Source organism: Rhinopithecus bieti, unplaced genomic scaffold (assembly GCF_001698545.2).
Source record: "Rhinopithecus bieti isolate Rb0 unplaced genomic scaffold, ASM169854v2 scaffold_7884, whole genome shotgun sequence".
In the NCBI taxonomy this organism is placed as follows: Eukaryota; Metazoa; Chordata; class Mammalia; order Primates; family Cercopithecidae; genus Rhinopithecus; species Rhinopithecus bieti.
In genome coordinates this window covers 3354341-3367469 of record NW_016806331.1, presented here as the reverse complement: position 1 = coordinate 3367469, position 13129 = coordinate 3354341, and the positions used below count along the sequence as shown (strand labels likewise).

Here is a 13129-nt window from a genome sequence, read left to right as displayed (position 1 = left end):
CTTCCAGGTTAGAACTTGACTCAGACCAGGTATGAAAATAAGAATTTGCTAAATAAATGGATGATAAAATCATCATTCTTACCAAATGACAAATCTATTTCATATTGCAAATATCCATTTGCCTACATTATCTACCCTTGAAGTAAAGGACTAGACTAAATTCCATACATCTCCATATCCCCATAGTGCCTAATGCATAATAAGCATTTGATTAATATTTTACAATAAACAACTGTAACATTTGAGGTCTAGGCAGAGCCGTTGAAGAAAAATACTTTCATCTTCTAACTTTAACAGATTTAATAGAAAACTCTGAAAGCTCAAAATATTCTTTTGACATAAATTAATATTAAACATGAGGTCTTCCAAGAAACATCTGTCAATAATGAATTTTTGTAATTAATTTTCAGAAGGCAATTTTAATTTTCAATACTTTTAAGTGATTTTATTGCAAACACACTTCTAAATTTAAATATGTTGGAGATGATAAATTATTTGTGGACTATAAAAAGGAGTCTTTAATGAACTGGACAACTTAAAAAAGTTATTGGGCACCTCACCTTCCAAAACCAAGATAAATTGAAAATGTAAATTGTATTTTAACTTCATTTAATGTTCCTGATATCATCTTTAGAATCAGGCCTCAACAAAATATGTTACATAATTCACAATTTGTTATTATAAAAACCTAAAGAGTAAATCTGGATCACTCCATTTTCAGATCAGAGAAGGACAAGTAAAAAAGTGAGAAACAGGGTTTCAAAGAATAGCCAAAATGTTACACGGGAAAAAAAAAAACCTAATTCCTGGATACCAATACCTGTAGGAAAGGCAGCCCAAGGAATAGCAGGAGACGTTGTTTGAGTTTCACCATTTCCACCATCAAAAGTCTCCGCAGCCTACAAAACAAAGGCAAGATTATTTTAGAAGATGTGAAAAGCAGAAATGCTATTTAAGTGATCAAGCATTCCAGTTCTACAGGCATATCTTCTATAATACACCAGACACTTTCATATTCCCTCTAAATAATTGCTAAATAATTGCACGATAACTGCTACCACTCCTATCATGACTCGCCACCCCCAGTACCCATGCTTTATTATCTTCAAGTAAAAATTTTCCTTCCTTATTCAAATAACTCTACTGTTAGTCAATAAAATTTTTATTTTATATATCCTTAATCACATTTTCACTTGTAAACTTTATATTTAAGTATTTTAACTTACCACATTTAACCATCTATGTAGGAAAATATTTGTCTTTAAAATATATAGACACCAAATCCTTTTAATTAATTAGCACAAGACCCAATTAGAGATTAATTCAAAGACATAGGATTCATCTGTCTTGAATAATATACTACCTAGAGTTAATAGCATTCAATATTTAGAGAATTCCCAAAACTCAAGTTTTCAATTAACAAGCCGTCCTATTTTGTAACAATTACCGAATATTGAGTTTGTAGGTAAGAGCACAGAGTTTTCTGTCAGTTAGATGCCCAGCTCACAGCAAATTTTCTACTAAACATTAGAGCCAGAATTTCAGTTAGTATTCTCCATTGAGTTGCCAACGCCTTAATAAGAAGTTAAAAGGGGTAATCTGATACAGGAGCTAAGTGACACAGAATACAGTAGCTATTCTCTACAACTATGAAAAATGAACATATTTTATATAATCAACGGTAAAGACCTTCCCTATTTATACAGCAGGATGTGGAAAGAAAAAAAAAACCTAGTAACTACAATTAAATTGTAATATTGGTTAACCTGTACCTATGTAGTATTGAAAGGAATCAATTTGATGAATGTAACAAAGTGTAATACTGTTACTCTACAGAACACTATCCACTGTATTTTTTTCCTAAATAATACATGAAGTGTGGTTTAAATAAAGAAGACTATGCCAGACTGTAACCTTCAAATAACAACTTCCAAACAATAAACTAAGCCAGATGGTATCTGAAACATACATTTTCCTCAAGGCATTTTAACAAAAATAAATGTTACATTTCAGTAACATAAATAAGATTCAATCACTCAACAAAACCCAAAACATTAAGCAAAATCCAGAAAGCATACAAAAAGCAGTTTTAGATGAAACAGAGAAAACAGGCGTGTCTATACTCCACATTGACTGATTTTAAAGATCAGCAAAAGAGAAGAAGATCCTAACAAAAACCTCACACCATTCTTTGATGAAATTCACAACACTGAATATATACTTAACATCTTATTTATCCTATTAAAGTCATTAATTACACTCCCTAGTTTTATAATTCCCTTTTACCAAATCCAAAGTAGGTAAAATTCTTAAAAAAAAAAAAAAATCACAGCATTCACTTGATGGTAGTTCCAGGACTTGAGCTCAGGCCTCCTGACTCCTAATCCAGAGATTTTCCTGCAAGACTATACTGGCTCCATAAAAATAACTGGGTTATAAAATATTTCAATAAAATGAACACACACTGAAAAGGATTAAGGAAAAGACAGTGTTTCTTCAGCTAACAATTTCCACTTACAAAGTATCCATTCCTAACCTACTACAATAATCTAATAATACAAACATACTAATTAACTTTATAACCACCAAAAGGCTATGTACTTAATATACTAAATCAACTCATTACAGGTATAGCCATGCAAATATGTGACAAGATCTTTAGTACTCATCCGTCATCTCACAAGTATTTCCTAATAGAGATGTATCCCAGTAAAATCATCTGATGACAATTTTTTAAATCTTTCCTTTAGTGTTTAAACTGGTAGCACTTAATTACCTCAATTTAAACCATTCCTATGGGCAAGTCCAAATGTTCCATAATAATACATCAGTTTTAATTTTAGAGAGTTTTTTTAATTTTCTTGATTTCATCTTTTTACTCCAGAATTACATTAAAATGATCAAGGAAAGATCATGAATGCCAATGAAATATAATACATTTTCAAAATAGTTTACTCCATTGTAATCCCACCAAGTTAAAACAAACTAATGTAAATAACAGTGCATACCTCAAAACCACCAAAATCATCATCATCCATTCTTCAAGTGGCACCTGAAAATATAAGATATTGAAACAAGCCCCACACACACAGTCATTTATGTCAAAATACTCTCCAACTTAAAAGTATACATATTTATTTGTAAATTAAAATTATTTCTGTCTATGCATTTTAACGCAAAAAAGAATTTGCAATTGGCTTTTACTTTTGGCAAAATTAGCAATTTCTGTAACTTTTCAGCAACCATGTATTTTGCCATTTTACGTTGAGATGCCAGGAGTGGAAAAATATTCTTTTACATTTTAATTTGCTTTTCCCAAATTGGCACTAGCGTTCAATTCAATAATGCTTCCTGCTTTTTGCATCTATTCCTCAGTTGTCTGGCAACATCAGCACAAACTCCAGCTAAGAACAGGACTGTGGTGAGTTTTTGGAAATCTGTCCCGCACCACAAAGGTTCTTCCCTCGGTTTCAGGGCCAACACTGATTTAGATTTTCAAAATTGATCAGCATTTTTGAGCTGTGGCCACAACTTTTGGATCATTTTGATATGTGTATTTTTAGATGAAACTGCTCTGCACTTTTGGAAAAATGTGGAGCAAGTTACTAGGCTGATCAAGATAAATCAAGTCATGTATTCATGGGAGATAAGGGAAGAGAAAAACACAAAAAAAATCCAGAATTCCTCTTTTCTTTACTCTTAACGTATGTAAGAGAGACAAGCACTCAAATAATATTTGCCTTTTAGTCCTAAATGTGTATCACAAAATGAACCGATAAAACCATTAGTATCACGGCTTTAAAAAAAAAAAAAAAGGAGCAGCAGCTTTATCAAACAAACCACGCAAGAACTAAAAAACCTGAAAAGGTGAAATTAGTAACCGAAAGTACACATTAAAATGAAAAATAAGTTCTCATATAGATTGTTTCTTAATTTACAATTTGGAACCTATAACTGTGAATCTATAGCTGCAAGTAATACTCTAGTCAATAATAATTGGTTTCTTTTTCTATCATTCAAAAGTGAACATATGACAAAATAATCTGTACAACAAACTCCCATGACAGGAGTCTGTCTTTGTAACAAACCTGCACGTGTACCCCTTAACCTAAAGTTAATTTAAAAAAACAATGTTTTAAATTTAAAAGAAAACTTTAAGTGAACATACCCAAATGTTTAATTATAGTTTCCTTGACTCAGTAATACAAGATGGACTTGATTACAGGAAAACAATCCTTTCCCGCTTCTAAAATACAAATAGCTACACATATTAAACTATATGTTAAACAATAACCTTAAGGGCATTTTCTAAGGTCATTTGCTTTAAGTAGTCATCTATATCCGTGCTTTACCTTCTCGAAACTAGTGCTAACACCTTCAAAAACAAAATTCAAAAAACTGTCAAAGAAAAAAACAGTGAAAACATTAATTTCAAGGACTGTTTTGTTTTAATAAGCAAAGCAAATTATTATCACAGAAACTCAGTAGGTAATGACACTAAAAAATATATATTTAGACAGAAACATATTATAAATAGGAAAAGTATTAAATTAAGCAGAATATAATCATGGTATCATTACCATTACTCACAATCTTAGCAATCTGATGAAAATTTTTTATAAAATGTATTTCTCCAAAAATTAAAACTAAGCAGGTCATCCACATATAGCACTTAAAAAATATAAACCAGACTTTCAGAAACTTTTGATGATGCTTAGTTTGAAATGGAACTCACATTATGTTGTGTTGCAAGTGAACAGAAATCTGTATGTGGCTATATTTTTCATGAAGAAATTATGAAAGAAGAGTGATATGGACATTAAGAATTAACCAAGTTAAACTACAAACACCAACTTTCTCTTTCCCACATGTATGCCATGAATCTCAAGAAACAAAAAATCTTTAGCATCTACATATGCTATACTCAAATAGTATGGTTTCAAAAGAATGGAATTTTTAGAGTAATGCTTCTATGTGTTTTCTTAAGTCACTTCCCAATAAATTATTTGTAAGGTGACAGAAAATTTGAAAATAAAAATACCCACGTCTAACAATCATTTCAGCTTGTTTGACTGTGGTAATGAACCAAATACCGTCAGTTTCCTAAGTTCTGATTTAGCTCTGCAAAAGAACATACTAGTGACCACCGATATTTTCCAGACTCCAGCAATTTTTACATATTCAGTGGCTCACACCTGTAATCCCAGCACTTTGGAAGGCTGAGGTAGGCTGATCACCTGAGGCCAGCAGCAGTTCAAGACCAGCCTGGTCAACATGGTGAAACCCTGTCTCTACTAAAAATACAAAAAATTAGCCAGGCATGGTGGCACACGACTGTAATCCCAGGTACTTGGGGGACTGAGGCAGGAGAATTGCTTGAACCTGGGAGGTGGAGGTTGCAGTAAGCCGAGATCACGCCATTGCACTCCAGCCCAGGCAACAAAAGTGAAACTCCATCTTAAAAACAAACAAACAAAAAAGCAGATGATAGTCTTCCTTTTATTTTCAAAGAAATATTAATACATTTAAAAAAGCAAGTATGTCCCAAGTTTAACATATAATACTAGAAAAATATTTTTTAAAGCAATAATCTTTCTCCAAATAATTGAGACTTCAATTCCTGCAATAGTTTATTTCCAAGCATTTTAAATAGGAGAAAATTAATAGCATTGACTTGTAAAACGAAATTCATAAAATACGAAAATCAACAGTTTTTAAAAGGAAATACACAAATGTGGGCTTTATGTATTTAGCTACTCCAATACCTTTAAAATATTTACTTTATCTAAAGTTCATTCCTATCAAGTGTTTTAGAATATTCTGGCATTTAACATTATAGCCCATTAAACTACAAATATTATAAGAATGTAGCAACAGCAAATATATCTGACATCTAAGTTACAGAATCATAAGCCTGGCCAAAACATTAACAGATCACGTAATTCATTCTTTTGTGTCATGGCAGAAAGACAGGGGTATACTTCATTATGATTAGGAATCTACACTCAAAGTTTTCACAATATCAAGGTCTAACAATTCTCAGACTTCTTTACATCCAAGTTAAACCTTTTTGCCTTATTGTATTAATTGCCTACTTTGCTAGAGTCAATATTTAATACACTGCTGATATTCTAAAAATGTTTTACAAGAAAGACACACAAAAGGACAAAACATATACAGAATACACAATGTTATAAACTTTTATTCAGCAATTCTGTATCAGTTAAGGTCCTCAAAGAACTTACAGTCTGGTGTAGGGAGGAGGGCAGAGTGCAAGAAAAGCATGCAAATACAAATAACACGAGACGTAAAAAAGTCTTAAGAGAGAAGAAAAAATTTCTAAGGTAGGAAGAAAGATTTTCAGAAGATGATATATCTGGTTGGAAGCACCATTAAATGCCTAAGGTAGAATGAGACATTTGAGAAAGATCTGACAGAAAATGTCAAATGGCACATTAAAACACACATTTTATTCATCTTTACGGAAAGGTATCCCTCTAAGATAACAAAGATTTCTTTTGATTGTTGGCTTCTGCATAAAAACGAGGTCAAAGAGAATGTGAAATGAGAAAACTGCAAGAAATTTCAAAGCAAATACAAGGAAAATGAGTCACTGGAAAAATGAGAATCACATTTATGAATATATAAGAGAATCCTCAAAAGACTCTGTTTGGGTGAGGGAGAAGGGACAAAATGGAGGAAGGTGAACAAGATGGCACAGTCCCAATTGCTTCCGGGTTCTTCATCACTACCTTTCCCGTGCCGGGAAAATACAGATCAACTGAGCATGCACCAGGTGACGTCAATCCGAAGAGATGGAAACTTACCTGGCCACGCCTATGGAGACGCCCCTATCACGCCCTTATCCCGCCCACTGCCCGCCCCCTTCCAGTACCAATGCATAAAAGTCCACCGCTGGCAGGAGCCGGTGTGACTTCTTGGGCCCCTCTTACTTGTGGACCAGAGAACCTCACCGGAGAGCGCCTGCATGACTTCCCTGGCCCCATACCTGAGGACCGAAGACCCTCACCCGAGAGTGTGTGCATATTTGCAATAAAAGGCTGCTGCTTTCTTATATACTTTGGCCTCATGTTTAATTATTTAGCTCTCCTAAATTAAATTAAGACAGGCTCAGCAATGGGCGGTACTGAAAGTTAGGTAAAAGTGAAACTCAAAATTAGGAGTCATAGGTATACGCTAAGACCCCTCCCAGAATCTGTAGCACAACTGGGTAACTTACAATTTATGACCACACCAGTAAACTGGAGGTTCATTCCCTGGACAGGGTAAAGCTGAGGGTCTCCAGGCAGGAAGATATCAACACAGGTGAACTAGGTGAAGTTATATCCTGGGGAGGGGAGAGGGTGGTTAAATATGTAGACCAGTAACTCCAGTCATCTTTCACTACTCAGCAACCAAAACAACAGCAGCTGGGCTGAAACCCCTTATCAGAAGAGCTGCAGATTCTTCTCTAATTAATCTAATCAACCCATGAAAAGGACCTTATCAGATGTTCCACAAAGAAACAGCTCACTCACGAAACACTACTTTGACAAACCCCACCGACAAGCACCAAATTTCCAATTAGCTTCTAATTTTAGTAACAGGCAGAACAGCGTAAAGGCTAAAAGAAGGGACTAGGGAGTTAAGATGGATGGATTCAAATTCCAGCTCTGCCACTTACTGTGTACACTGGGCATTTTACTTAAAATACTGTGTGCCTCAGTCTCCTCATCTATCAAAAATAATAATAGCTAACTCCTAAAGTCAGTACAAGGATTAAATATGTTAAAATATTTGAAGCACTTAGAACAGTATCTGATACATTCTAAGCATTATGTAAGTGCTTGCTACTTTATTAGTGCCTCACTCTTACATGTGAACAGACTATCAAGGACGACCAAAGAAATGAAGAAAGCATCTAATTAAAAGAAAAAAAAAAAGAAAGAAAAAAATAGAGACCAAACCATAAAAGAAAAATAGGATGAAATAAAGACTATCCAAGAAAGAAAAAAACAAAACCATAGTATCTTCAGAACGTTAACAACAGAAGATAGTTCATCCATGAATTAAGTATTCTTAATTCATGAATACTTACTGGATGCCCTAATTTCAGGGGAGAAGATGATTAAGATAGGAGTAAACAACAAGACTGAGGCCTTGGAAATAAAAAAATATATAACTGCAGAAATGAAAAACTGCAGGGTAGAAAATAAAATTAAGGAAATTTTCTTTTAAAAAAGTATAAGATAAAAAAATGGAAAGTCCGAGTAAAAACAAAGTTATAAGATCCAGCCTAGGATATGTAATATCTAATTATTAGGATTCTAGGAGTACTGGAAAGACAGAAAAGAGAAAACAAAAGCAAAGAAATCATCAACAAAATAATTCAGGAAAAATTTCTAAAACAAAAGGATATTATATCCAGTAGTGGGTATATCAAGTATCCAAGAGAAAAAAAGAACAAAAACCCACAGCAAGGCACAGTAGAGACAAAGTGAAGATCCTACAAGCTTCCAGAGGGAAAACAGGCTTCATTCAAAGGATCAATAACATAATGATCTCACACTTCACAACAGCATCATTGGAAGGTAAAAAAACAATGGAGCAATGCTTTTAAAATTCTGAAGGTAAATGATTTACAACATAGAATTCTATATTCGGCCAAATCAACATATAATTGAGGGAAGAATAAAGTCATGTTCACATCTGTAAAGTCTCAAAACAATTTTTATTGCACACTTCCTTTAAAAGCTATGGAGTAAACCAAGAGAATAAGACAAGAAAGAAAAAGACATAGGATTAGAAAAGATCCTACTAAAGTGAAAAGCAAAGGGATTTATCCCAGAATAACTGTGAATTGAGTTCCACAATATCTATGTAGCAAGAAGAGATACCTCCAGTCTAGACTGGAGCATATCAGAAAGCTCCTGAGAGATGTATTCAAGAAATGAAATAGACTAGCTCGTATGTTTTACCACCATGAGTGTAATTTTAAACAACTAGGGGAAAATTCAGAGTTGAATTAGTGACCAGAGAACTAACCAAATGAAAACGGAGAAACTGGCCAGGCGCGGTGTCTCACGCCTGTAATCCCAGCACTCTGGGAGGCCAAGGCGGGCGGATCACGAGGTCAGGAGATGGAGACCATCCTGGCTAACACAGGATGTACTAAAAAATACAAAAAATTAGCCAGGCGTGGTGGCGGGCACCTGTAGTCCCAGCTAACTGGGAGGCTGAGGCAGAAGAATGGCGTGAACCTGGGAGGCGGAGCTTGCAGTGAGCTGAGATCGCGCCACTGCACTCCAGCCTGGGCGACAGAGTCAGACTCCGTCTCAAAAGAAAAAAAGAAAAAAGAAAAAGAAAATGGAGAAACCAGTATGTAGGAGATGAGGAGGCTGGAAAAGCATGGAGGACACAGAAGACAGCAGTATTTCATAGCAAGCCTTATTACAATTTTAAACTATGAGCACAAAAAAATATGGCATGATGAGCCAACTACCTATTAGTTCTATCAAAATATTCTGAGAAAACTCAAGAAAGTTTTCTTTACAAAACTAACCATAAAACACATAAATGCTTTACATTTGCATTTACTCAACAAATAAATTAGGATTTTTCATAACAGTCTCCATTATAACATCTTCCCATATTACAAATATTCATACAAAATGTAAGATTGTATCTCTAGACACCAAAGTTGCTCAAAACCTAACCAACCTGCACCTCTCCCCGTCTAAAAAAAGCCTAACAGAGAAAAAGACATTTGATAACTGACTTCGAAAAATAAAATCTCAAGAGAACACCCAAATTATCTGATCATCCCCAAATATCCTATTAGTTAACACTATCTACTTAGCATTTAACTAAATCTCCATCTGATCTGGAAAACTACTTGCTAACATCCTCACAGTCGCAATAATACTTTTCCATTTGATCCTGTTTAATGCTATGTTTCCTAGAAGCGATTTTATTTTCTGACTTTTCTGGGCAAACAGAAATTAAAGAAAACAGAACAAAGGAAATACACACACACACACACACTCACTCTCAAACCTCAAAGTTAAGAATAGAAAGCAATTAAGACTGAGATAATGAGAAGAGTCGAAATATGTAAGATCAGAATTTCGGGCTTATTGGGTCAAGAAAATGTAACTGTCTACTTAAGTATATAAGAAATCTGGAGGTAGTGTGGAGATCCTTTATTCTTCTTTTTTTTTACCCTCCAGCAATTGAACTGAGCAGTTCCTAGCACATAGCAAGGGCTCAAAGATTATTTTTGAATTAATACCTTCAGAATAAATGACTGAATGAAAGCAAATTAGTTGCTAACACTTCCCACATGGCTTCTTTTTCCCTCTTACTTTTCCAAGAAAATTACATCGGATCTTGGGCACTAGGGGACCCAGTTGCTAGCATTAAAACAGCTCTACCCATATTAAGACCTGAGCCTAAGGACCAATATCTTAAAAGATATTACATTGCTACTTTATATTCTCATCAAGTATCCAATTATTATTGGGGTTAATAATTTTGAAACTGCCTATGAAGATGAATTAAAGTATTGCCATACCATAAATTCTACTAGCAGTGAACCTTTGCCAGTGGCAGATTATCACAAGTCCAAAGAAAACAAACTGAGGTGTAAATTTATTACCTAAAAAACATTATATTCATAAATAATCCAATAGGAAAACATCCCAACTACTACTAACGAAAAGTTTTCCTTTATAATTTTCATCTGTTATCAATTAAGTCTGTCTTTACCAACCTTCATTCAGAAAACGTATACATCCCAAAAGTAACAACAAAATAAAACAACAAGACATTTCCTCTCCAAACCCTTATATCTACCCTCACCCTCTTTGGTTGTCTTCAACTTCCAACTCCTTAATAGCAATCTTTTCCTAGACTGATAGCCCTCTAATTCTATCTCATTATCTTCTTCAAAAAACGTATGCCTTCTCATAATCTTAGTGTTCTACACAAATTTTCCACAACTAATCACTTCTCAGGGGCCAGTCGTATATTCCCAACCAAAAAAATGAACATTTTTACAGGGCTATCCCTCTATCAACTCAAACTTCTCACTGTATGAACTGTATTCTTATCCGGCAAAATCTCATCGCTCAATGAATGCTAGAGGTAAGATATACTGCTTCCTCTCCTCACATTTTAAAAGAGGGCACAGGCCTGTTTTCAACAGAAGGAAATGTGATTGAAGAAGTACTATAGTCCTTTCTCTAGCCTCTTCTCTCAAAAAAAAAAAAAAAAAAGTAATAATAATAGTAAGAGCAAAACATCCCTAAGTGTCACTGTTAGCTAAGATTAATTCTAAAATTTAGCGTGCATGCAAAATACAACCTCTTTGAGCTCCTTACTGGGAACTTGATGCCTACAAACAATATACTATTCTTGTAGTTTAGCTCCCATAAAGAAGCTCACCAGGGAAAAACTTCATTCTTTAAGCATGGAGACTTGTTTTTTTAGCTATTCTGCCTGTGACCAGATGGGTAAATTTAATTTAAAAGAAAACCTGTGGGAGACCTCATTTCAGCTTTAGGCCCAAGCCAGGTTTTAACAATAAAGCTGCTACTCTGATTCCTATACAACTCTTGGTTCTATTCCTCAGCTGATTCAGAATCCAGAGTGGTTGCAAGGCAACTGATAACACCTCCCTCCCACTCCAAGAACCACCAACAATATCCAATTACCTGTCTTCTGCTAACAACTATCAGAACAAAATCACGTAAAATTCATGCTTCCCCTCTTCAGTTGGATTCACAGTGCTACCCAACACACTCAGTATTTCTTTAAAGGTATTTCTCTCATTCTCCAGAAAAGCTATTTCAAAGACTGCCAACTCTCCTCAAACTTCCAGCCTTTCTATTCCTTTCTGCAATCAAAGCAAGTAGGCAGGCCTCCTACTAAATAAAGAAAACAGAAGGCATTTTAAGAAAAGTCCCTCAACTTCTTGTCACCCAAACTATAGCTACCAGCATCTGTACTCAGCTATTACAACTCATTCTGCTCACAAAGAGAAAGGAACCCTTCTGCCTACTTAAGGCTAACCCCCCCAAACCCTCCCAGCAACCTGGGCTCTCAAGAGACTTGGCTCTCTCAATTGTTTCCTCTTAACTATTCAACCTCCTCTTATTTAGCTCTTTCTCATTAACGATGAAACATGCTCCAAGTCCTACAGTTTAAAAATGAAACAGAACAAAACCAAAAACAAAACCTTCCTCAAATACAGTGTCCTCCAACCACAGTCCTATCCTTTTCACAGCTCAACTTCAGACACTATTCCTGTATCTCATGCCTGCAACCAATTACATCCTTTTTATTATGCAAAAAGAAACACAATTCCTTGTCTTACTTGAACACTACTATTATTTGACCAGTCTTTTCTTCTCAAAACACTCTCACTTCATGCTATATAAGACAATCATACTCCTTCCTTCTTTCTTCTTAGTTTTCTGACTGCTTTATCTCAATCTCTCTTGCAGATTCTTCTACCTATCCTTTAAATTTTGGACTCCAACCTAACCCTTCCTTTCTTTTCACTTTAGATACACTCCCTGGACTATCTCATTCACATCTTTGGATTCATTTACAAACATAAGCTATGGTATCTCTATCTCTAATTTAGATGTGTTTCCTGAGCTCCAGATCTATATAGCCAAGAGACAACTGAATAGTTTCTCTTGTAATCTAACAGGCACCTTAAATTCAATACAACTAAAACTCAAGATTGAATTCAAGATCTCCCCCACCAACCTCAAATTTACCCTTCCTCCAGGGGTCTTTAGACCAGTGATTGCCACTACCTCTACAACACATTTGGTCAACATCAAAATATATTTTTTCAACAAACTTTGAAACAAAGCATTCCATAATGAAAATAAATCCTAATCTGTTTCCATAAACCAGATTTTCACATTTTATGTGGTCTTAAATTGTGGCTTGCCAGTATTTTACAGCTTTTAAACATAGTCTAGCAACTAAAAAGTGACATATTTCACCAAGTGGCTAATTTGAAGGTAACAATGACTACGCAATACTCTATATAATCTGAGACATATTTTAATATAATTTATAAACTTTTATATTTAGTATTCTGGATGCAGAG

The 13129-nt window shown here is 34.6% G+C and overlaps 1 protein-coding gene across 1 annotated transcript in view; it reads right to left on the bottom strand.

Moving 5' to 3' along the window:
* Window positions 1-13129, bottom strand: part of LOC108531979 (coiled-coil domain-containing protein 91-like) — a 143203-nt gene that overhangs the window by 80590 nt on the left and 49484 nt on the right. Inside the window, exon 3 of the mRNA XM_017875661.1 lies at window positions 821-899. Within this exon, the coding sequence (XP_017731150.1) occupies window positions 821-899 (79 nt within the window). The remainder of the gene's footprint in view (window positions 1-820; window positions 900-13129) is intronic.